General features: G+C 41.9%; 2 protein-coding genes across 7 annotated transcripts in view; both read left to right on the top strand.

Moving 5' to 3' along the window:
- Positions 1-1,532: 1,532 nt before the first annotated feature.
- Positions 1,533-6,658, top strand: LOC115132370 (tubulin alpha-8 chain-like). Its single transcript, XM_029664957.2, has 5 exons — positions 1,533-1,721; positions 3,223-3,448; positions 5,043-5,191; positions 5,320-6,000; positions 6,113-6,658. Exons 1-5 carry the CDS (start codon positions 1,719-1,721, stop codon positions 6,410-6,412), a joined length of 1,359 nt encoding a protein of 452 aa, XP_029520817.1. The 5' UTR covers positions 1,533-1,718; the 3' UTR covers positions 6,413-6,658.
- Positions 6,659-10,767: 4,109 nt separating this feature from the next.
- LOC115132368 (lysine-specific demethylase 5B-B-like) overlaps positions 10,768-24,571 on the top strand; it is a 36,245-nt gene continuing 22,441 nt past the window's right edge. The window contains exons 1-16 of one of the 6 annotated variants that reach the window (XM_029664952.1): positions 10,768-11,094; positions 13,226-13,303; positions 13,710-13,832; positions 13,939-14,109; positions 14,409-14,465; positions 14,772-14,912; positions 15,193-15,289; positions 15,537-15,658; positions 15,955-16,113; positions 16,308-16,427; positions 16,781-16,939; positions 17,125-17,306; positions 17,514-17,676; positions 17,785-17,904; positions 18,044-18,238; positions 19,607-19,788. In XM_029664952.1, the coding sequence (XP_029520812.1) occupies positions 10,942-11,094; positions 13,226-13,303; positions 13,710-13,832; positions 13,939-14,109; positions 14,409-14,465; positions 14,772-14,912; positions 15,193-15,289; positions 15,537-15,658; positions 15,955-16,113; positions 16,308-16,427; positions 16,781-16,939; positions 17,125-17,306; positions 17,514-17,676; positions 17,785-17,904; positions 18,044-18,238; positions 19,607-19,788 (2,222 nt within the window). In that variant the 5' untranslated portion in view covers positions 10,768-10,941. The other 5 variants (XM_029664950.1, XM_029664949.1, XM_029664954.1 and 2 more) reach the window with 5 other exon arrangements.

Raw genomic sequence — 24,571 nt, 5'->3', positions numbered from 1 at the left:
TGACTTTATTTGTTTTCAGTTATTCCTGTAATGCAATGTGGAATTCGATGTTGAAGTGAACTGTTGTGACCTCTAGTAAAAGCCCAGTGAATTTGTCAAGGATTTCGGACCTCTTGGTTTAATGTCTAAGTTGTTGGACTGACTGTCACACTCGCAGGGACCCGGGTTTGAGTCCTGGTTGGGCTAATCACCAAGCTAGCTGCATTGATGTCAGAAGTGGAATGACACTACTGTGGGACTATCGGGTGTGGGAGGATGTTCGGGGGGGCAGGGATGTGTTTCCCAAAAGAGGGTGTAGTCTTGTGATCCTTGATAAGTGCTTAGTAATGGACACGCCTACTTATTCAAAGGTTTTGCTTTATTTGGACTATTTTCTACATTGTAGAATAGTAGTGAAGACAAAACTATGAAATAACACATTTGGAATCCTGTAGTAACCAAAAAAGTGTTAAAAAAATAACTAGGCAAGTCAGTTAAGAACAAATTCTTATTTACAATGACATCCTACCCCGGCCAAACACTAACCCGGACAATGCTGGCCAATTGAGCTCCACCCTATGGGACTCCCAATCACGTCCGGTTGTGATACAGCCTGGAATTGAACCAGGGTCTGTAGTGACGCCTCTAGCACTGAGATGTGCCTTAGACTGCTGCACCACTCGGAAGCCCAACAGTTTTGAAGGAGTTTCCACATATGCTGAGCACTTGTTGGCTGCTTTTCCTTCACTCATCCCAAACCATCTCAATTGGGTTGAGGGCAGGTGATTGTGGAGGCCAGGTCATCTGATGTAGCACTCCATCACTCTCCTTGGTCAAATAGCCCTTACACAGCCTGGAGGTGTGTTGGGTCATTGTCCTGTTGAAAAACAAACGATAGTCCCACTAAGCCCAAACCAGATGGGATGTCGTATCACTGTGGTAGCCATGTTGGTTAAGTGTGCTTTGAATTCTAAATAAATCGCAGACCTTGTCACCATTTAAGCAGGTGTGGTTTCTTTGCAGCAATATGACCATGAAGGCCTGATTCACGCAGTCTCTTCTGAACAGTTGATTTTGAAATGTGTCTGTTATTTGAACTCTGTGAAGCATTTATTTGGGCTGCAATTTCTGAGGCTGGTAACTAATAAACTTATCCTCTGCAGCCGAGTTACCTCTGGCTCTTCTTTTCCATTGACGATCCTCTTGAGAGCCAGTTTCATCATAGCGCTTGATGGTTTTTGCAAATGCTCTTGAAGAAACATTAAAAGTTCTTGAAATGTTCCACATTGACTGACCTTCATGTCTTAAAGTAATGGAACTGTCATTTCTCTTTGCTTATTTGAGCTGTTCTTAAAGAAAAAACATTGAATGAGTAGGTGTGTCCAAACTTTTGGTACTGTAGATGGAGTATGAACCAAATCACATATATTAAAAATAATGTTGAGTTCAGTAACATCACATTTTTTTTGATGTCACATCACCACTGGGATCCAATGACAATTCGACTAGACTGCTCAGGTATTTCAGTAGTGTGTGGGCGGTGTGCATCGCAGACCCAGTCTATAAACTCACTCCTCGCATTCAACTGGTGCATGACATTGCTGTGTTGGCGGAGACACGTAACTCGTCTTTGTCGACGGAGCTGGAGCAAAAGTTTTTGCGCCTTTACTGTGTGTTGAGAATAAAACATTTCAACCGTTTTTACGCGTCTTCAATCATCTGAATCTTGACAGGGGGAAATGGTATGTGCGCAATTTACATAACTTCTTAATTTTTAACTTTTTGCATTGAAATTCTAAATACGGGAAGTAAATTTTCCCCATTTCGGTGTTATTATTAATATTTGCCATCCTCATTGGCAAATGTAATGTTCACGCAGTCTGAAAATTTAGACCAACCTTTACTCGACGATTTGAGAGGTTTCCTTTGAAAAATGAAAAACATTCAGCTTTTTATTGCCTTATGTCCATAACCTCAACCTGGTCCTACCATCTATCCATTCCGTTTGAATGTATACGTTTATAAAGTTTATCGTTTGTTACTACGTTATTATAACAATGTAATGCAGTATGTGCGGGAATGCATACTGTGGCTGCAAGAGAGGAATCCTAGGAATCTGTTGAGCCTTGGTGAAGAAGCAGATAGGTGGGTGGTATGGGGCAGACGTAGTTGGTTGAGTCACATGCTTGACAAACTTTCATGAAGTTTTTAACCTTCAAATGGCAGATTATTTTGTTAAAACAGCCTACTTTACCTATATTTAGGCAAGAGTCTAGGAAAGCAATGTCGTGATACACTATCTTCCTATACCAATTGTGTACATAAAGGAAAATGTAGGCTAGTGTACAGTCTATGGGCCAATGCATGATTACCAAAGAGAGGCCATTTGCTTTCTCAAGAATCAGCCATTCAAAGTATAACAAGCATGCGAAGCCCCTTTCGTGTCATCCTCATTCAATAATTTACTTTCTATTCACGATTTAGGAGTTCTATTTTTCTTTGTGACAATGTGTTATTACACAGCATTTTAGTGTTACATTTTACAGACGCCACTTGCTTTTCAAATGTCAGTTGATTACCACCTTGTTGAGAACCTAGAATCCCCTCCCCCTGGGATCCAGAGCCAAGACAACAAATCTGGACATGCTGAGACATGTGTCTGTCAGATTTCTTATAAACACTTTGGTACAGTTTTCCAGAGAAATTAAGCCTAGTCCTGGACTAAAAAAAACCCTGAGTATAGTCCAATGCTAGAGTCAATTTGTGTGTGGGAATCCGACCATCAAGGAATAAATCCATTGACCTTATTTGAGTTCAGGACCTTTAGGATCATTATTTAGAGTGCCACGGTTACTTTAAATTTGGAGCCACTGTATTGCTCTCTACTTTTGGAATCACCTTTAATGACTTGAACCATGTGGTAATGGATACATGTAGATTTTTCCCTGGATAGATTTATTTCTGGTTTGCCCTTTTCGATCAACATTTAATTCAGCCCTCTTCAGTTATGACTGTGCTTACTGAGCTGTAACAACCAGCAAAATTAGAAAAAATAACATACAGGAATGTTGTTAATAATAAATCCTACATGTCAGCATACTTTAATTCCTTGTACTGTTGTGTGTTGATATAGTCAGATTTACAGTACCTGGGTAAAATGGGCTTTGCTGTTTGGGTATTTTCCACTTCAGACAGACTGTTTGAAGAACAGAAAGTAGTCGTGCTGTTGTTTTTGGCCAACAGAGAGAGTGTATCTCCATCCACGTGGGCCAGGCAGGCGTTCAGACGGGCAATGCATGCTGGGAACTCTTCTGCTTGGAACACGGTGTGGGGCCTGATGGAGTGTTCAATGAAGAGGATCAGGGGCCTAATTCCCGGACTGACCCCTTCAACACTTTTTTCCACACCGGAAGTTCTGGCCGCCATGTTCCCAGGGCCATATTTGTGGACCTGGAGCCAACAGTGGTTGGTAAGCAAAGTCAATTGTAACCTTTTGTTTTATTCTCCTCTTTCTCATCATCCATGTTTCGTGTGTGTGTGATTACACATGTGTAGTGTAAATGCATATCCATACTCATGGGCCAGTCAGGAGTGCTAATTGGGAATGAATTCATGTGGGCGGGGACCTGTGCTGGATGGAGCATGGTATTCAAACGACAAGACCATTGGTGGTGGCGGTGATGACCCCTTTTTACACTTTCTTCAGTGAGCGTGACTCAGGAAAGCTTGTAGAAACTGCTGTTTGTGGACCTAGCCAGCTGTAATTGGTAAGTGGTGGTGTATAATATTGATACAAAGATGAAAAGAAAGTTTAAGTTAAAGCTGAAATATGTAACTTTTTGGGCGACCCAACAAAATTAACATAGAAATGGGAGTTATAGATCTGTCATTCTCATTGAACGCAAGTCTAAGAAGCGGTAGATCTGTTGCATGTGCGGCGTTTCTATGCTTCCCATTTTTAAGTTTAGTTTTTGCGTCATTTACTTTCGGTTTTGTATACCAGTTTCAAACAGCTAGAATACAATATTTTTTGTTATGGAAAATATATTTCACAGCGGTTTAGATGGTACACTATACTTGCTTGTTTTGTCACATAAACTGAAATTATGCCAACTATTAGAATTTTTGCAAACAGGAAATGGCGGAATGATTTCTGCATAGTACATCTTAAAATGTTGAATAAATTAAATGTTTGTTAGTGATACACACCCCAAACTTTCATAACAATAACAACTGGGCCAACAACAAATAAAATGAACTAATAAAGAAAGCCCACACGCAGCACATGCTGCTCCAAAGTACAGACAAGTTGGCTGCAGTAGCCCTTGCCAAGTAATAAATAATTAAATTCATGTTACATAATATGGTGGGGCTGCTGATAAGCTCCAGTATATGGTAAGTAGTGTGCATTAATCAAAACACTAACTCCACTGTAACACATCTACAAGTGTTCTATGGAACATTAATAAATACTAGAAATCCTGATTGTTAAAATTGTCAGTGGTGGAAAAAGTACACAATTGTCATACTTTTCTTGTTTCGTTTAAATAACGGACAGCCAGAGGCACACTCCAACACTCGGACGTAGTTTACAAGCATATTATATTTATTGAGTGAGTCCGTTAGATCAGAGGCAGAAGGGATGACTACCTGTTATATCGATAGGTGCGTGAATTGGACTATATTGTTGCCTGGGCATTCAAAATTAAATTAGTACTTTTAGGTGTCAAGGAAAATGTATCAGGAGTAAAAAGTACATATTTATTTTAGGATGTAGAGTGAAAGTAAAAGTCGTCAAAAATAGAAATAGCAAGTTAAAGTACAGATACCCCAAAAAACGACTTAAGTAGTACTTCAAAGTATTTTTACTTGGTTACTTTACGCCACTGAAAATTGTGCATCTACATTACACTGCTGGAAGACGCAAAGTACAGCTTTACAGTCTACAAAAGAATCTGAGCACAGGACTGGGAACCAAGAGCAAATCAACAATTGTGGTAATTCAGGTGACATTTCCTGTTGATGTCCTATATTTGTTGAAGAGTAATTGTTTTCCCCCCTAGATGAGGTCAGGACTGGGATGTACAGGCAGCTCTACCATCCTGAGCAGCTCATCTCTGGAAAGGAGGATGCAGCCAATAACTACGCCCGTGGACACTACACCGTGGGGAAGGAGATCATTGACGGGGTCCTGGAGCGTATCCGTAAAATGGTATCACATTAAGACCTGATCTTTGTCATACAGTCAAAGGAAGGATTTGAGTCATAATATATTAATAATATAGGCTAAGGCCAATATATTGTGCATCCCTAGTGTTGATCAATAGTTTTTCTCCCTAGACTGACCAGTGCACAGGACTGCAAGGATTCCTCATCTTCCACAGCTTCGGTGGAGGCACCGGCTCTGGTTTCACCTCTCTGCTGATGGAGCGCCTGTCTGTTGACTACGGCAAGAAGTCCAAGCTGGAGTTTGCCATCTACCCAGCTCCCCAAGTGTCCACAGCTGTGGTGGAGCCATATAATTCCATTCTGACCACCCACACCACCCTGGATCACTCCGACTGTGCCTTCATGGTGGACAATGAGGCCATCTATGACATCTGTCGCCGCAACCTGGACGTTGAGCGTCCATCCTACACCAATCTCAACAGATTGATCGGTCAGATTGTTTCCTCCATCACTGCATCCCTACGATTTGATGGTGCATTGAATGTTGACCTCACAGAGTTCCAGACCAATTTAGTCCCATTCCCCCGCATTCATTTCCCCCTGGTCACCTACGCGCCCATCATTTCCGCTGAGAAGGCTTACCATGAGCAGCTGACCGTCTCTGAGATCACCACTGCCTGTTTCGAGCCATCCAATCAGATGGTCAAGTGTGACCCTCGCCATGGCATGTACATGGCCTGCTGTATGCTGTACCGTGGAGATGTGGTGCCCAAAGATGTGAATGCTGCCATTCAAAATATCAAGACCAAACGTTCCATCCAGTTTGTGGAATGGTGCCCCACCGGTTTCAAGGTAAGGAACATAATTGCCTCCCGCATATGATTTATATTGCAATAGATAAGTACTAAATTTCGTCCTCTGTCTAAGGAGTAATTGATTTATTTTTCTTATTCCATCTTATCAGGTTGGGATCAACTATCAGCCCCCAACTGCTGTACCTGGAGGTGATCTAGCTAAAGTCCAGAGGGCTGTGTGCATGCTGAGCAACACCACTGCCATTGCTGAAGCCTGGGCCCGTTTGGACCACAAGTTTGACCTCATGTATGCCAAACGTGCCTTTGTGCACTGGTATGTAGGTGAGGGCATGGAGGAGGGAGAGTTCTCTGAGGCCAGAGAAGACCTGGCTTGTCTGGAGAAGGATTATGAAGAGCTGGGCAGAACAAGCACAGAATCTGATGATGATGAAGCAGGCGAGGAATATTAAGAACCGAAGAACCATGATGTCCTACCTGTCTATTAAAAATGTATTATTCCGTCTTCTTTGTATTCTTTCTATTTGTAACAATTCATTGTTGTATCTCCCTGCCCTGAACCAAAACAAGTTGTAAAAAACGTATGGACAGCCAAATACACTTGTTTAATAATGCCCTGTTAATGTGTCAATTCCAAAGTGCCATGTTTTGCAATCGCAATGGCTTTCAGCTTCTGAATAAAGTCCGTCTGTGTACAATATTGCGCAAGATGTTTTTTTCTCTGCATATTCCATTGAAATTCATGATGAAGAACATGTTACAGCTGGGCCAAGCTTTACCTGGAGTAGACTGTATAACCTCACCCACATTCTGGTGACATGTTCTGTTTCAAGTAATAATTTATTAAGGGATTATATTTAGTTTACTAAAAGTATATTATGAGTTTATAATAAACAGTAACCCATTGCTGGTTGCAATTCAGTGAGCTGATGACTGTTGCTACTGGTCTATGGATCATTACCGTGGAGCGCATAGCCTGCCGAAGATCGCTAACGTTATAATTTGTGACTAGCCGCAAAACTGTTACAATGTATCATGCATGATTACAAACCCCTCAGTGCTCGCCCACTTAGTGGCCACATCCAATCAAAATACTCCATCGGGGCTATTTAAAGAACAAGTTCCGGCAGTGGTGGAGTCACCTGAAAATATCCTTCCGCGGTAGTAAACAATGGGACGATCTCAATGCATATCCCTGCCGTCCTCCCTCGTCTCCTTCTCAAAACCCATTGGAGAAGAAGACGAGGAGAGAGGAAGCGAGGAGTATCATTTGAGAGAATACTATAGATGGGTTTTCTGACAACGTCACGAAAACCGTGTGCACGCTTTGATGTGGCAGAAGTCCAGAACGGCCATGTGGGAAATCGTAAATGGCTCGTTTTAGATACACCGAACAAAAATCTAAACGCAACATGCAACAATTTCAAAGATGTTATTGTGTCACAGTTCATATAAGCAAATCAGTCCATTTAAATAAATTCATTAGGCCCTATCTATGGATTTCACATGACTGGGAATGCAGATAGGCATCTGTTGGTCACAGATACCTTAAAAAAAAGATAGCTTCCAGGAATTGTGAACAGATCCTTGCGACACAGGGCCGTGCATTATCATGCTGAAACATGAAGTGATGGCGGCAGAAAAACGGCACGACAATGGGCCTCAGGTTCTCATCACGGTATCTCAAATTGCCATCAATAAAATGCAAGTGTGTTCTTTGTCCGTAGCCTATGTCTGCCCATACCGTAACCTCACCTCCACCAGGGGCTCTCTGTTCACAACGTTGACATCAGAAAACCGCTCGCCCACATGACACCATACACGCTGTCTGCCATCTGCCCCATACAGTTGAAACCAGGATTCATCCATGAAGAGCAAACTTCTCCAGTGTGCCAGTGGCCATCGAAGGTGAGAATTTACAAACTGAAGTCGGTTACGACGCCGAACTGCAATCAGGTCAAGTCCCTGGTGTGGACGACGAGCACACAGATGAACTTCCCTGAGACGGTTTCTGACAGCTTGTGCAGAAATTATTTGGTTGTGCAAACCCACAGATTTATCAGATGTCCAGGTGGCTGGTCTCAAACCATCCCGCAGGTGTGAACGGGCAAATTCTCTAAAACAAAGTTGAGGGCAGATTATGGTAGCGAAAGGAACATTACATTCTCTGGCAACAGTGGTGGACATTCCTGCAGTGACCTTTTATTGCCCCCAGCACAAGGTTCACCTGTGTAATGATCATGCTGTTTAATCAGCTTATGATATGCCACACCTGTCAGTTAGATGGATTATCTTGGCCAAGGTGAAATGCCCACTAACAAGGATGTAAACAAATTTGTGCACAAAATATAGGAGAAATAAGCCTTTTGTGCATATAGAACATTTCTGGGATCTTTTATTTCAGCCTAAGAAACATGAGACCAACATGTGTGGGTGAGCGGTGTGCTGATGTCAACGTTGTGAACCGAGTGCCCCATGGTGATGTCAACGTTGTGAACCCAGTGCCCCATGGGCAACTTTTACTTTACTACATTTCTAAAGAAAATAATGTGCTTTTTACTCCCTACATTGTCCATAACACCCAGAAGTACTCGTTACATTTTGAATGCTTAACAGGACAGGAAAATGGTCCAATTCTCGCACTTATCAAGAGAACATCCCTGGTCATCCCTACTACCTCTGATCTGGCGGACTTACTAAACACATTCATCTTTTATAAATTATGTCTGAGTGTTGGAGTGTGCCCCTGGCTATCCGTAAATTAAAAAAAATAAGAAAATGGTGATGTCTGCTTTGCTTAATATAAGGAATTTAAATTGATTCATACTTTTACTTTTGATATACTTAAGTATATTTAGACTTGCTTCCATTCAGCCACAAGAACATTTGTGAGGTCGGACAGTGTTGGGTGATTAGACCTGGCTTGCAGTCGGGTTCCAATTCATCCCAAAGGTGTTCGATGGGGTTGAGCTCATGGCTCTGTGCAGGTCAGTCAAGTTCTTCCACACCGATCTCGATAAACCATTTCTGTATGGACATTGCTTTGTGCACGGGGGGCATTGTCATACTGAAATAGAAAAAGGCCTTACCCAAACTGACTTGCCTAGTTAAATAAAGGTTCAATTGAAAAATAAAAAACTGTTGCCACAAAGTTGGAAGCACAGAATCATCTAGAATGTAATTGTATTCTGTAGCATTAAGATTTCCCTTCACCAAGGGGCCTAGCCCAAACCATAAAAAACAGCCCCAGACCATTATTCCTCCTCCACCAATCTTTAAAGTTGGCACTATGCATTGGGGAAGGTAGCGTTCTCCTGGGATCCGCCAAACCCAGATTCGTCCGTCAGACTGCCAGATGGTGAAGTGTGATTCATCACACCAGAAAACGCGTTTCCACTGCTCCAGAGTCCAATGGCAGCAAGCTTAACACCGCTCCAGCTAACGCTTGGCATTTTGCATGGTGATGTTAGGCTTGTGTGCGGCTGCTGGGCTTTGGAAACTAATTTCACGAAGCTCCCAACAAACAGTTATTGTGCTGACGTTGCTTCCAGAGGCAGTTTGAAACTCGGTAGTGAGTGTTTTATCTGAGGACAGATGATTTTTACGTGCTGCGTGCTTCAGCACTCGTCAGTCCAATTCTGTGAGCTTGTGTGGCCTACCACTTCACGGCTGAGCCGTTGTTGCTCCTTAATGTTTCCACTTCACAATAACAGCACTTACAGTTGATCGGGGAAGCTCTAGCAGGGCAGACATTTGACGAACTGACTTGTTGTAAAGGTGGCATACTATGACGGTGCTACATTGAAAGTCCCTGTCCCCAGTCCACCTGGTCGTGCTGCTGCTCCTCCTGTTTCAACTGTTCTGCCTGCGGCTATGGAACCCTGACTTGTTCACCGGATGTGCAACCTTGTCCTGGACCTGCTGTTTTCGACTCTCTCTCTACCAAACCTGCTGTCTCTAACTCTGAATGATCGGCTATGAAAAGCCAACTGACATTTACTCCTGAGGTGCTGCCCTGGAGCACCCTCTACAACCACTGTGATTATTATTATTTGACCCTGCTGGTCATCTATGAATGTTTCAACATCTTTGCCATGTACTGTTATAATCTCCACCCGGCACAGCCAGAAGAGGACTGGCCACCCCTCAGAGCCTGGTTCCTCTCTAGGTTTCTTCCTAGGTTCCTGCCTTTCTAGGGAGTTTTTCAATCCACCGTGATTCTACATCTGCATTGCTTGCTGTTTGGGGTTTTAGGCTGGGTTTCTGTAGACCGCTTTGTGACATCGGCTGATGTAAAAAGGGAGTTATAAATAAATTTGATTCACTGAACTCTTCAGTAAGGCCATTCTACTGCCAATATTTGTCTATGGAGATTGCATGGCTTTGTGCTTGATTTTATACACCTGTCAGCAACGGGTGTGGCTAAAATGGCCAAATCCACTAATTTGAACGGGTGTCCACATACTTTTGTATATATAATGTATGTCCACCATCTTTTTCAACATTACATAATTATTTTTAAATTTATACTAAATTCAACACAATGGTGTGTCAAAACAAACGTGTATTTGCATATTTATATATTCATGTGTGCATGACAAATTTGAATAATTTTAGAACTATATCTTAGAGTAATCACAATCCATGTAATAAAATCCTGTGATTTATATTGATTTAAAATGTCTAACATGAAGTAGGGTTGATTTCTAAGGTCATAGAAATGAGTTGGCAAACATAAAGAGGTTTAGAAAAACTAAATGGTATCTACTTTTTTAGGCGGACGTAGTCACTGCCTTAGAACATTCGTTTCGCTGTGCGTGTGTATGTGTTTGACTGAACTGCCTCGTATGTTGATCCCGATTGCCTTCTGGAGAACCTGACATTGGAAAATTAGAAGGATAGACCTCCCGACAGATCATAGCAAGGTGACATTGTTGTGATCAGCCTACCTGTGTTTGAGCTCTAAGATTGGACCACGAAGATGACCCAGCCTCGGCCGGACGAGTTCAAGCCACCTCCGGAGTGCCCAGTCTTCGAACCAAGCTGGGAGGAATTTGCCGATCCTTTTGCTTTTATAAATAAGATCCGTCCAATTGCGGAAAAAACGGGCATTTGTAAGGTCCGCCCGCCTCCGGTAAGTGTGGTCGAGTTGCTGAATGGTTCAACTGAATTTTTAAAACCATTTTAACAACAAGAAGACTGACATCTACCATACACTGGGGGGTTTAAAGGGACATTTTCAACATGGCGGATTAAGGTTTTTTTGCTGATTCTTTTGTGTATCATTCAAATGTTTATTTAGCTAGCTACATAATCTAGGTAGTTTTTAATAACATTAGCTAGCTACCTGACCAGCGGAGTGTATTTGTGTAGCAACGGGAAACGTTGGTAAAAATGTATCTTGGTGCTTAACTGAAAACGAAACGGTACAACACCGGCAAGCTAGCTAGCTAACTGATTTTAACGAGTCGTGAGATGTATCTTTCGCTAACGACTGATCAAACTAGTAGTATCTGGCACAATGACTGTCAGCGAAATCAGCCAGTTTAGTGTAAAAACGACAAACGAGCCATCGTTAGTACTACCTAAAACAGCGTTTCAATAAATAAAATGTACATTTACATAACATTAGCTAGCTACAGACTGACATGGTCCATTAACGTTACAGTAGCTAACTGGACTGGCAGGTGGGAATTAATGTCTAGCTAGCTTGCTAAATTGGCTAGTTGTGTCGTTAGGGGAGAAAACAATAGACATGGTTAATAACAGGAAAACTTTTAAAATTTCTTGACTATGTATCACTGGTAATGCCAAAGCCAAACAGTCGTACGGTTAGTGTTACGGAGACCGGTGATGTTTATTGTTGAATGTTGTTTTTGATGACGTCATTCAGACAAACTTCTATCTTCCCCATAACTAAGGATCACCTGTATTCATTAGTCTTGTTTGGTTTAGCCTAAACTTAAATGATTTATCGGAAAATATTTTTTTTTACCTGTGTTGACCTTTTTGGAAACTGAAATAAAAACCATTAATAACCAAAGAAAGAAGTAATCCATATATGAATAATAGACATAACTCATAACGCATACATTATTGGTTATAACTATCAATCAATATCGAATGGCGTCAAAAATGAGTGTTAATAGCTAAGTAATTGGATAGATGTCTGGAGATATCCTGGTGAAATAGGATGTTCACTCAGTAGGCCCGACAGTTTTTGGGTGTTGTCCTCCATGTTGGCTTTGTGGTAAACCGGAGCTGTTGAGTTCCATCTGGCCATTTTGTTGGTGATGTTAGTTAGGCTAGTGTGTTTTTAAGATAATAAATCAATCATGTTGTATGCTCTACAATGCTTATATTGTAACCCTTAATAACTAATTATATTGAAGGGGGAAAAGTACCGTGACCTATTTACATGTGAAATTAAAATAATCCTACATGTCTGCAATACCTCCTTTCAAAGAGACTCCATCTACCCTACATAAATCCAAATGACTTAGGTCCTGCCAATGTAAAGCGTTTTATTTTTTATTTTGATGTAACTCAGTGACAACAGTAGACCCATAGACTCAGACTTGTAGGCTAAACATCTGTTACTGACAGGTGTTCCATATGGGACAATGACTGGTTTATTGTAAGATATCCCCATACTGCTGGGTAGATGTGGTACAGTTTGTATAATTTAGTGAACTATGTGTATTTCAGCTAGTAATTTAACTACATTTTGCAGTAGCTTAGTGGTAGTTGAACTAAATGTAAATCTTGGTACGGTTTTTGGTAGTAAACGTTTTGCAATGTAGTGATGTAGCCAACTACTGGAACTACACACTACTTTTTTTGCTAAAATAAAATATGGGTGAAGTAGGCAATAATTCACTTTCTTTTTCAGCTACAGACCTGCCCAATTCTCACTTGAAGATATATTTTGTAATTTGATAAATTACACGTTCTGTTAACATCTGACCCCAGAGTGATCTGTCTTGCAATGTGTAGTCTATGACATTTCAAATTTAGATATGATAATTTATCACTAAGTAGTTAAGATGTAGTGAGCTACTTTTTCAAAGTAACTTCAGTTAAGTAAACTATTTTTCTTAAGAGTATATTTAGTGTAGCTTAATTTCTTCCAGTGTGAAGTAATTGGAAGCTTGGTAAACTATACTTTCAGAGGAGCTTCCCCAGCACTGACAATAGGCCATTTTATGATATTATGTGTCCTATGGAATGCAAATTCTAATAATGTTGTTGTTGTATGCTCACAGGGCTGGCAGCCCCCATTTGCATGTAATGTTGACAGACTGCACTTCACTCCTCGGATACAGAGGCTCAATGAACTGGAGGTAAGGAGGTCACTTTGCATTATGTGTAACCTAGGTCTTAGTTTCCATATACAATACCCTTGATGATATGCAGTATGCATCCCTTTGAAACCCAGGCCCATAGAGGGGAATAGGACTGATTGGTCAGGGTCTCGGTCAATGCAATTGTCTAGTTGACGAAGCACTGAAGGTTGCTGTTGTGCCTACCATTATTAATCACCCCTTTCAAAAGCTTTAGTGAAAGGAAGGTCAAAGGTTTCTTGTGCAGGAGTCGGTCAGCAGAAATCTTGTCTTTTCAGTTCGCAAATATTTGTTTGTTGCATCACATTGCTGAGTCAGGAGACTGATTATCACCTCTGTGATTTTCTACATTTCAATTCCTACAGTGGCTGTTAGATATCACCTAGTGTATGTTCCCCTTTCCTAGGCACAGACCAGAGTCAAGCTTAACTTCTTGGACAAGATTGCAAAGTTCTGGGAGTTGCAGGGGTGTTCTCTGAAGATTCCTCATGTAGAAAGGAAGATATTGGACCTTTATCAACTCAACAAGGTTGGGTGTTTTAGTATTGTTTCAAACTACTATGCATTTATTCCATCTTAAATGGTATTTAACAGCATCCACTGACTATAATTAACTTTGACACATTTTATTTCAGAATGTTGCAGATGAGGGTGGATTTGATATTGTGTGTCGCGACAGACGATGGACGGCGATTGCACTTAAGATGGGCTTTGCTCCAGGCAAGGCTGTGGGCTCTCACCTACGGTCACACTATGAGAGAATCCTCTACCCCTACAATCTCTTCCAGAGTGGAGCTAACCTCCTGGTAAGTTGGACAAATGCCCTAACACTCATGGTTAATCTGTCTGCGTCTGTTCACATTGTACTCAGGGCTTTATGCACTAGCTAATGCTGTGTTAAGCGCCTGGCTGGCTCATCTGTAGGCAAGTTAAGCACTGTTCAACCATAGTTCTAGTGCTGTTATTGTGGAAGTACTGTATGTTTGTCTAATGTGAGGATCATTTTCAATATTGAATAAATGGATTGAAAACTGCAGAGAACGTGTATTGAGTCAATATAGATTGGGTCTTTGTTGTTAACTTTGCAAGCTCTCTCTTGCTTTAGGCACCAGAGCTTGCTTCCAAGCTGATGCGTTTAGTGTCTGCCCCTGAACTTGACACGGTATGGCTTTCTCATGGTTATTATCTAAGAATTAAAAAAATGGCACATGTGGTTATGGCATAGTCTGGAGTTTTTGGTTACACAGAAATGTTACAGACCATTCTTTGCTTCAAATAGTCTCATTGTGCTTTGTCTGTGCACCGCTGATATAGTCTGGGTGTCCTTGCTGCCATAGGCATGTGTGCCATGTCTGTTATTGTTTGTATGTTTTGTCTATATTTGTAATAGATTAACTGCAAATATTGTATAACATTACATTGTAATAATATCACTAATGTTCTTATTCTATGGTGCCTATGCCTGCAGTTTGTCCAGAAGCCAACCCTGCCACTTGACACAAGTGACAAGGAGTACAAACCCCATGACCTGGCCGAGAGGCAGCAGTTTGTCCAGCCAGCCGAGTCCTGCTGCAACAGCGCCCGCAGAGCAAAGCGGATGAGAGCTGAGGTGGATGCTCTTGTCGAACAGAGCCTCACACACTTGTCAGAAGAACTCCTCATAAACCCAGTAATTCAGATTGCAGAAACTACCCTGTAACCAACTACCTTACTCTATCTCCTTCAAATCCTTAAGTCACAAAATGGAGTGTAATTAGCTTAAAGCCTTGTGTGTTATCTTAATTATTAATGAAAGCATTGGCACATCACTGCTCTCTATTGCATATCAACTTTGTAACATCATTAGTGGTAGTTACAATAGTTAACTAGAACTCTATTTCCATTCACAGTCCAGTTGTGTGAAGACCGAACCAGGAGCTGAACCCTGTGAGAACAGACCAAATCTGAGGAGGAGGATGGGCTCCTTTGTTGCCAAGCCCGAGCCAGGTCAGTACCAACAAGGCTTTACTTTAACCACAAAAGAGTTAAAACAATATTTGTGATCGGTGCCAATATCCATATACTTGTATACCATTTAGAATCAAGCAATGTATATTAATATGTACGCTAGTGGGCATTTTGGAACGTAGTGTGTGATATTCAGGCTAGGGAGTAAGATGCACCATGGGTAATTCATGAGTTAAATCATCTGGTGTTCCTCATTATGCTCATCATAAGTAATTATTTTTGGCAGAAAAAGAAATTCCCATTCTAGTGAAACAAGAACCCATCGAGCCGGTGAGCGAGGCAGATGAAAACAAGTCTCGATATAAGAAAAAACCCAGTCTTGATGTCCCACCTCCTGCAGTGAGTGTAGTAAGTGTGGATTTATTTGATCCATTCTTTGGATGAGAGAGAATACTCTAAATGGATTATCAACATTATTGCATCTTTACACCAGAACATATTTTATACATTTTTGTGCAGCATATAGGTTTCAAAAAAAGTTGAATTGTAGATCCTTTGGTTATTCCACTTCAAGAATGTGTCATGTCTTTTATAGATGGTTCTGTTGTTATTATATAGTTCATTAGTTATGTATTAACCGGAGTGAAGAGAATGCTCTCAGGAATGACTGGAACAAAGCCCTTCTTCCCTTCTCTGCTCTGTAGGTGGACCTGTATATTTGTCTGGTGTGTGGCAGTGGGAGTGACGAGGATCGTCTTCTGCTGTGTGATGGCTGTGACGACAGTTACCACACCTTCTGTCTCATACCCCCTCTAAACGACATCCCCAAAGGAGACTGGAGGTGCCCCAAGTGCCTGGCTCAAGTGAGTAGTGATGTCTATTCACCTCATCACACCAATAACCACATTTACACTTCACAGTCAATCTGTACTGGCTTCTGTGAATGTATGATATGAATGTGTTCAGCTCTTATGTATATAGAATACCTTTGTTTATCTGTGAAAAGAAAACTGTTATTAAGGTGTGCTTTCTACCCCTTGTTGTTTATTTTGAATAGGAGTGCAGCAAACCTCAGGAGGCATTTGGTTTTGAGCAGGCATACAGGGACTATTCTTTGCGGGCTTTTGGTGAAATGGCAGACTCCTTCAAATCTGATTACTTCAACATGCCAGTTCATGTAAGTAGAAAATGTCTAATCAAGGAAGTTCTAAGATTTTTGACCTGTTGTAATTTATTCACAACTGTCATAAATGGAATATGAAATAGCATTTTTAACATTTCATCAGAGGTGGATTGGCCATCTGGCATTTTGGGCAAATGCCAGGTGGGCTGGTCCATTTGTTAGCCCAGTGGGCCTGTCTAGCTTCAGTTTTTTTCTTTCTTTACAAAATTAACATTACTTGGCTAATGATGCCCCCCCCCCCCAAAAAAAAAATCCGGCGTGGGGGGGGGAATGTGCATGTCTTAGAAATGGCAGGGCCGATTTCTAGTCCTAGTCCGCCCCTGCATTTAATTCTGGATTTGTTTCAGATGGTTCCCACAGAGTTGGTGGAAAAAGAGTTCTGGCGCTTGGTGAGCACCATCGAGGAGGACGTCACAGTGGAGTATGGAGCAGATATAGCCTCCAAGGAGTTTGGGAGCGGATTCCCCATCAGGAATGGAAGATTTAAGGTTTCAGAAAAGGATGAGGTAGGCACCTGTATTCAAATGAAGGACTAACCCAACCAATATAGTATATCACACAGTAGACTCAGGATGAAATGGCTAAACCTTTCGTTCAATCTCATGGCTTGTCAATGTACCATTGTATCAGAATATATATATATATTTTTTGGAAATGCTGAAAATGCTTTCTTTCCCATGATGTCTTGTAGATGTACCTGAAGTGTGGCTGGAACCTGAACAACATGGCAATGATGGACCCGTCAGTGTTGACTCATGTCACAGCAGACATCTGTGGGATGACTCTACCTTGGCTCTATGTAGGCATGTGCTTTTCCTCCTTCTGCTGGCACATCGAGGACCACTGGAGCTACTCCATCAACTACCTGCACTGGTACTGATTTTTGTTTAGGGATGTTGAAATTCAAAAATAAAGTAGTTACATACAATCATAAAGTGCCATTTTGCTTATGATCATTGCTATTTTGTTTTCCACATTTCCTGTATGGAGTCAAGACAATATTTTCAAGTTTAGAATTTGACTTTAAATGCTTTGTTTGCATGATATTCCTAAATCAAGCTCTGTATTTGTTTTTGAAAGGGGGGAGCCGAAGACGTGGTATGGAGCACCTGGCTTTGCTGCAGAACAGCTTGAGGCTGTGATGAAGAAACTGGCTCCAGAGCTGTTTCAGATTCAGCCTGACCTCCTCCACCAGCTGGTCACCATCATGAACCCCAACACCCTCATGTCTCACGGGGTCCCTGTAAGTTTCTGTGTAACTAGACTTACAACCATGTATTTCCATAGAATAGTATATAATTCCACTAACAGATTAAAACAATTCTGAAATCAATATTTTCTGTGTCCTCAGATTTACAGAACAAACCAGTGTGCTGGTGAGTTTGTCATCACCTTCCCCAGAGCTTATCACAGTGGTTTCAACCAGGGTTTCAACTTCGCTGAGGCTGTAAACTTCTGCACTGTGGACTGGGTAAGATACTCATTGGCTTCAAGAGGATAGACCTGAGAATTTTCTCTTCCTTTACCTGAGCTTCTCATTGCCATTATTTTGGAAGGGGTAGTTTATGTGAAGTGGACTGTTTACTAATAGTCTCTTTGGTTAAACTCAGATGGCATTAGGCCGCCAGTGCGTTGAACACTACAGACTACTGCATCGGTACTGTGTTTTCTCGCACGACGAGATGATCTGCCAGATGGCCTCCAAGGCCAACAGTCTGGATGTGGTCCTGGCGTCGGCTGTCCAGAAAGATATGAAGGATATGATCAGAGAGGAGCAGGACCTACGAGATAATGTCCGCAAGATGGTAAGGCGCCCGCACAACCGAATTATACAGTAAAGTTTACATACACTTAGGTTGGAGTCATTAAAACTCGTTTTTCAACCACTCCACAAGTTTCTTGTTAACAAACTATAGTTTTGGCAAGTCGGTTAGGACATCTACTTTGTGCATGACAAGTAATTTTGCCAACAATTGTTTAGACAGATTATTTCACTTATAATTCACTGTATCACAATTCAGAAGTTTACATACAGTAAGTTGATTGTACCTTTAAACAGCTCTGAAAAGTATGTCATGGCTGATAGGCTAATTTACATAATTTGAGTCAATTGGAGGTGTACCTGTGGATGTATTTCAAGGCCTACCTTCAAACTCAGTGCCTCTTTGCTTGAAATCATGGGAAAATCAAAAGAAATCAGCCAAGACCTCAGAGAAAAAAAAATGTAGACCTCCACAAGTCTAGTTCATCCTTGGGAGCAATTTCTAAACGTCTGAAGGTACCACGTTCATCTGTACAAACAATAGTACGCAAGTATAAACACCATGGGACCACGCAGCCGTCATATACCGCTCAGGAAGGAGACTCGTTCTGTCTCCTAGAGATGAACGTACTTTGGTGCGAAAAGTGCAAATCAATCCCAGAACAACAGCAAAGGAACTTGTGAAGATGTTGAAGGAACCGGTACAAAAGTATCTATATCCACAGTAAAATGAGTCCTATATTGACATTACCTGAAAGGCTGCTCAGCAAGGAAGAAGCCACTGCTCCAAAATCGCCATAAAAAAGCCAGACTACGGTTTACAACTGCACATGGGGACAAAGATCGTACTTTTTGGAGAAATGTTCTCTGGTCTGATGAAACAAAAATAGAACTGTGGCAGCATCATGTTGTGGGGATGCTTTGCTGTAGGAGGGACTGGTGCACTTCACAAAATATATAGCACCATGAGGGAGGAAAATGATGTGGAAATACTGAAGCAACATCAAGACATCAGTCAGGAAGTTAAAGCAAATGGTTCTTCCAAATGGACAATTACCCCCAAGCATACTTCCAAAGTTGTGGCAAAATGGCTTAAGGACAACAAAGTCAAGGTATTGGAGTGGGCACAAAGCCCTGACCTCAATCCAATAGAGAAAATACATTCTTAGAGGAAAATGTCATTGCTTTATATTTGTATTTTCCAGAGCACAATATATCGATATTAATAGGCAGAGGAAACAGACCTAAACAGTAGAACACTGTTTTGATGTATGAATTTACAGGAATATCAAACACTAATGGGAAATTGTTCACTCCAATTAAGGAGAACTGTCTGTAAATGCATACATCAATACGGTCTCTCTGGGGTCTCCATTTATAACATGGTTGTGTTTTTGTATTGTTCCCCAAGGGGGTGAAGCATTGCGAGCAGGCGGAATACAATCTCCTGCAGGATGACGAGCGGCAGTGTGCCAAGTGCAGGACCACGTGTTACCTGTCTGCCATCACATGCCCCTGCAGCCCTGGCCGACTGGTCTGTCTCCACCACATCCAGGACCTCTGCTCCTGCCCCCTCACCAACTACACACTGAAGTGAGTCATGTCCACCGATATACTGTCTATGCCATCTACAGATGTCAGACCTTTACTTGATCACTCTTTTGTTGCTGATTATTTTCCTGCTGCATTGGGAAATTCAAATGAGCCTCGTGTTTGGCAAAAAAATAGCAGTTCTTGTTCTCTCCATGCGGGGGCAGTCAAGTCGTTGGGATCAGGGCAGGCCGTCTTAAAATGTCCTTTCTTGCTCCCTTAAATGCTATAGGCCTAAGTCCTATTACTGCAACATTGAAATCTGCAAACATTTATCTGAAATGCAGCCATACACAACAACTGTCATTTTATATAGCTTAATAACATAAGATAGATATTGGTCTCCACTATTACTATTACATACACTAGACACTTGTATTTTAAGATTACGAAGGAAATTGAGTTAAATTCCAGCCCATTCATACAAAGTATCAGATAAATTGCCACAAATTGATAAACGGGGAAATATTTTATTTCTATTGTCAAATAGATCACCCGTAGTCTGTTCTAAAGCATGTTGCCTGCCTTCCAGCCTTTGGGACGACTAGCATTGTTAGGGCGGAGACATGAGCATCTCGTCATTATTTACAGATCTGACTAAGGTAACACTGGCATCTTAGGGAGAGGTAATGATGTGATCAGTAATGGTTGCAATTGAGATCAGCTGTGTGGGTGAATTTAGCACAGATGTCTTGTTATACCATCAGTTGGCGATAATGTAGTGACATCAGTTGGTTGCACTAGGCCCCTTGTTATTTGATATTTCAATAGGTTACATTTTGTAGGCAACATTTAGCCACATAATGAAAGGTGAGAGAACCGATAATCTGTTTGTTTCCCTGGCTAAATTGATGCACTGATTTGGGCCATCAGTTGACAGACGTAGGCCTACTGTAGAATGATAGACCTTCCTCCAGTGTTGATGCTCGCCCATGTTTTATAGTTAGGCTATGTATAATTTTCAGAGGTGGGTGGAGTACTGAAAATCTGTGCTTAAATAAAAGTACTGTTACTTAGATTGTAATTTACTCGAGTAAATTTAGCCACCTTAAACTCCTCCAGTAAGAATAAAAAAAAGTATCCGGTCAGAGCTACTTTAGTACAAGTTACAAATTGAGTTTGGTAAAAAAAAAAGTACAGCTTATGGTAAATTGTGACTGCAAAAAAAAAAGTACAACAACTTGGTGCAATTTGATTTGACATTAATTTATTATTAAAGCCTGCCAGCACCATCTTGCAGAAGTCCCCCAGCACAGGTATGTCAATGAAGACTGACAAACAAAGTCCGTAGGCTATGAAGTTTCAATTACGGTCATTCAATGTTGACTTAATATCTATCAATGTGTACATTATTATGGTACGAGACATTGGAATACTTTCACATTTTCAATTGCATTAATGAAAATGTACAGAATTTCATTATCATGTCAATTATATGTGATGGTGAATGCATACTAAAAAGATTTACACCAAGTGGGATGTTTAATTTTTCAAATGTATTTATATAGCCCTTTGTACATCAGCTGATATCTCAAAGTGCTGTACAGAAACCCATCCTAAAACCCCAAACAGCAAGCAATGCAGGTGTAGAAGCACAGTGGCTAGGAAAAACTCCCTAGAAAGGCCAAAACCTAGGAAGAAACCTAGAGAGGAACCAGGCTATGAGGGGTGGCCAGTCCTCTTCTGGCTGTGCCGGGTGGAGATTATAACAGAACATGGCCAAGATGTTCAAATGTTCATAAATGACCAGCATGGTCAAATAATAATAATCATCACAGGCAGAACAGTTGAAACTGTAGCAGCAGCACGGCCAGGTGGACTGGAGACAGCAAGGAGTCATCATGCCAGGTAGTCCTGAGGCATGGTCCTAGGACTTAGGTCCTCAGAGAGAGAAAGAAAGAATTAGAGAGAGCATAATTAAATTCACACAGGACACCGGATAGGAGAAGTACTCCAGACATAACAAACTGACCCTAGCCCCCCGACACAAACTACTGCAGCATAAATACTAGAGGCTGAGACAGGAGGAGTCAGGAGACACTGTGGCCCCATCCGATGATACCGGACAGGGCCAAACAGGAAGGATATAACCTCCACCCACTTTGCCAAAGCACAGCCCCCACACCACTAGAGGGATGTCTTCAACCACCAACTTACCATCCTGAGGCAGAGTATAGCCCACAAAGTTCTCCGACACGGCACAACCCAAGGGGGGGGCGCCAACCCAGATGCAAATCAGACATATTTCACCATGGAATTAAATTGATGTTAAAAGTTCATTTTTGGGCATTTTAGCCAACCCTTTTCCAAACCTTAATCTACTCCTTTTAACCTGCTACATTCATTCTCCTAACCTGCTACAAAAAGTCCATTTTGGACAAGCTGTGTCCCTTCCAGACAACCGGAGTTACACTCCACCCTCCTCTTCAGAACCTCTCCTTTCCACATTGAAGGGGATTTTATTTTCTTGGCTTGCCCATTCTCCGCCCCCTCAGTTGGGCTGCTACAAGCTGTAAATAGAAATGCATTTTTCTAGTAAATGGCACAAAGCTTACGGAGATGATACACTGAGGTGCTTATAGACCTTGCTTATAGACCTTGTCATAAAAACAGTGACATTTATAGACACACACACAGTGGGAGAGCAAAATGTGTGGGAGGATGTTGTTGTGGACTGACCCGTTGATATAGGTAACGTTAGCTAGCTACATGGTTGACACAGCAGCTAGCTACATCAGTTTATCTAGTGGTAATCGAATGTGAAAGTTAGTGAACTATTGCCACACACATCTGATTCATCTGTTCACTCTTTATGCCAATGACAAGGTGGCTAGTTAGCCACCAAGAAGACATCATAAATGTACCATATTACGTATTGGATCACTAAAAAATGCACATTTTACATTACCATGTAGTTTACCAATTAAATGGTCTGACGGAGATGTGGACATACTCGGTATACAAATCCCAAAAGAAAGAAATGATCTCACTCCAATAAGTTTTTATAGAAAGTTAGCAAAAATAGATAAGATCTTGCTACCATGGAAAGGAATGTACCTGTCTATTTGTGGAAAAAATCACCCTGATTAACTCCTTAGTTATATCACAGTTGTGACCTACTTTTTAAATTATATGAACAAAAAAATATTCAATTTGATTTGGAATGGCAAACCAGAAAATTAAAAGGGCCTATTTATATAACGAATATGAATTCGGTGGGCAGAAATGATTAAATATTAAAGCATTAGACCTCTCACTAAAGGCATCAGTCATACAAAAGTTATACACTGCTCAAAAAAATAAAGGGAACACTAAAATAACACATCCTAGATCTGAATGAATTAAATATTCTTATTAAATACTTTTTTCTTTACATAGTTGAATGTGCTGACAACAATCACACAAATTATCAATGGAAATCAAATTGATCAACCCATGGAGGTCTGGATTTGGAGTCACACTCAAAATTAAAGTGGAAAACCACACTACAGGCTGATCCAACTTTGATGTAATGTCCTTAAAACAAGTCAAAATGAGGCTCAGTAGTGTGTGTGGCCTCCACGTGCCTGGATGACCTCCCTACAACGCCTGGGCATGCTCCTGATGAGGTGGTGAATGGTCTCCTGAGGGATCTCCTCCCAGACCTGGACTAAAGCATCCGCCAACTCCTGGACAGTCTATGGTGCAACGTGGCGTTGGTGGATGGAGCGAGACATGATATCCCAGATGTGCTCAATTGGATTCAGGTCTGGGGAACGGGGGGCCAGTCCATAGCATCCATACCTTCCTCTTGCAGGAACTGTTGACACACTCCAGTCACATGAGGTCTAGCATTGTCTTGCATTAGGAGGAACCTAGGGCCAACCGCACCAGCATATGGTCTCACAAGGGGTCTGAGGATCTCATCTCGGTACCTAATGGCAGTCAGGCTACCTCTGACGAGCACATGGAGGGCTGTGCGGCCCCCCAAAGAAATGCCACCCCACACCATGACTGACCCACCGCCAAACCGGTCATGCTGGAGGATGTTGCAGGCAGCAGAACGTTCTCCACGGCGTCTCCAGACTACGTCACGTCTGTCACATGTGCTCAGTATGAACCTGCTTTCATCTGTGAAGAGCACAGGGCGCCAGTGGTGAATTTGCCAATCTTGGTGTTCTCTGGCAAATGCCAAACGTCCTGCACGGTGTTGGGCTGTAAGCACAACCCCCACCTGTGGACGTCGGCCCCTCATACCACCCTCATGGAGTCTGTTTCTGACCGTTTGAGCAGACACATGCACATTTGTGGCCTGCTGGAGGTCATTTTGCAGGGCTCTGGCAGTGCTCCTCCTGCTCCTCCTTGCACAAAGGCGGAGGTAGCGGTCCTGCTGCTGGGTTGTTGCCCTCCTACGGCCTCCTCCACGTCTCCTGATGTACTGGCCTGTCTCCTGGTAGCGCCTCCATGCTCTGGACACTATGCTGACAGACACAGCAAACCTTCTTGCCACAGCTCTCATTGATGTTCCATCCTGGATGAGCTGCACTACCTGAGCCACTTGTGTGGGTTGTAGACTCTGTCTCATGCTACCACTAGAGTGAAAGCACCGCCAGCATTCAAAAGTGACCAAAACATCTGCCAGGAAGCATAGGAACTGAGAAGTAGTCTGTGGTCACCACCTGCAGAACCACTCCTTTATTGGGGGTGTCTTGCTAATTGCCTATAATTTCCACCTGTTGTCTATTCCATTTGCACAACAGCATGTGAAATTTATTGTCAATCAGTGTTGCTTCCTAAGTGGACAGTT

The sequence above is a fragment of the Oncorhynchus nerka genome, linkage group LG7 (genome assembly GCF_034236695.1).
Source record: "Oncorhynchus nerka isolate Pitt River linkage group LG7, Oner_Uvic_2.0, whole genome shotgun sequence".
NCBI classification, from domain to species: Eukaryota; Metazoa; Chordata; class Actinopteri; order Salmoniformes; family Salmonidae; genus Oncorhynchus; species Oncorhynchus nerka.
The sequence above is the reverse complement of the archived record's forward strand: the minus strand, read 5'-3'. Positions and strand labels throughout refer to the sequence as shown.

Bases quoted from the DNA above. Each gene is read 5' to 3' on its own strand.
- LOC115132370 (XM_029664957.2), top strand. The intron at 3,449-5,042 runs GTAAGCAAAGTC...TTTCCCCCCTAG, and splicing joins CCTGGAGCCAACAGTGGTTG to ATGAGGTCAGGACTGGGATG. The intron at 5,192-5,319 runs GTATCACATTAA...TTTTCTCCCTAG, and splicing joins TGGAGCGTATCCGTAAAATG to ACTGACCAGTGCACAGGACT.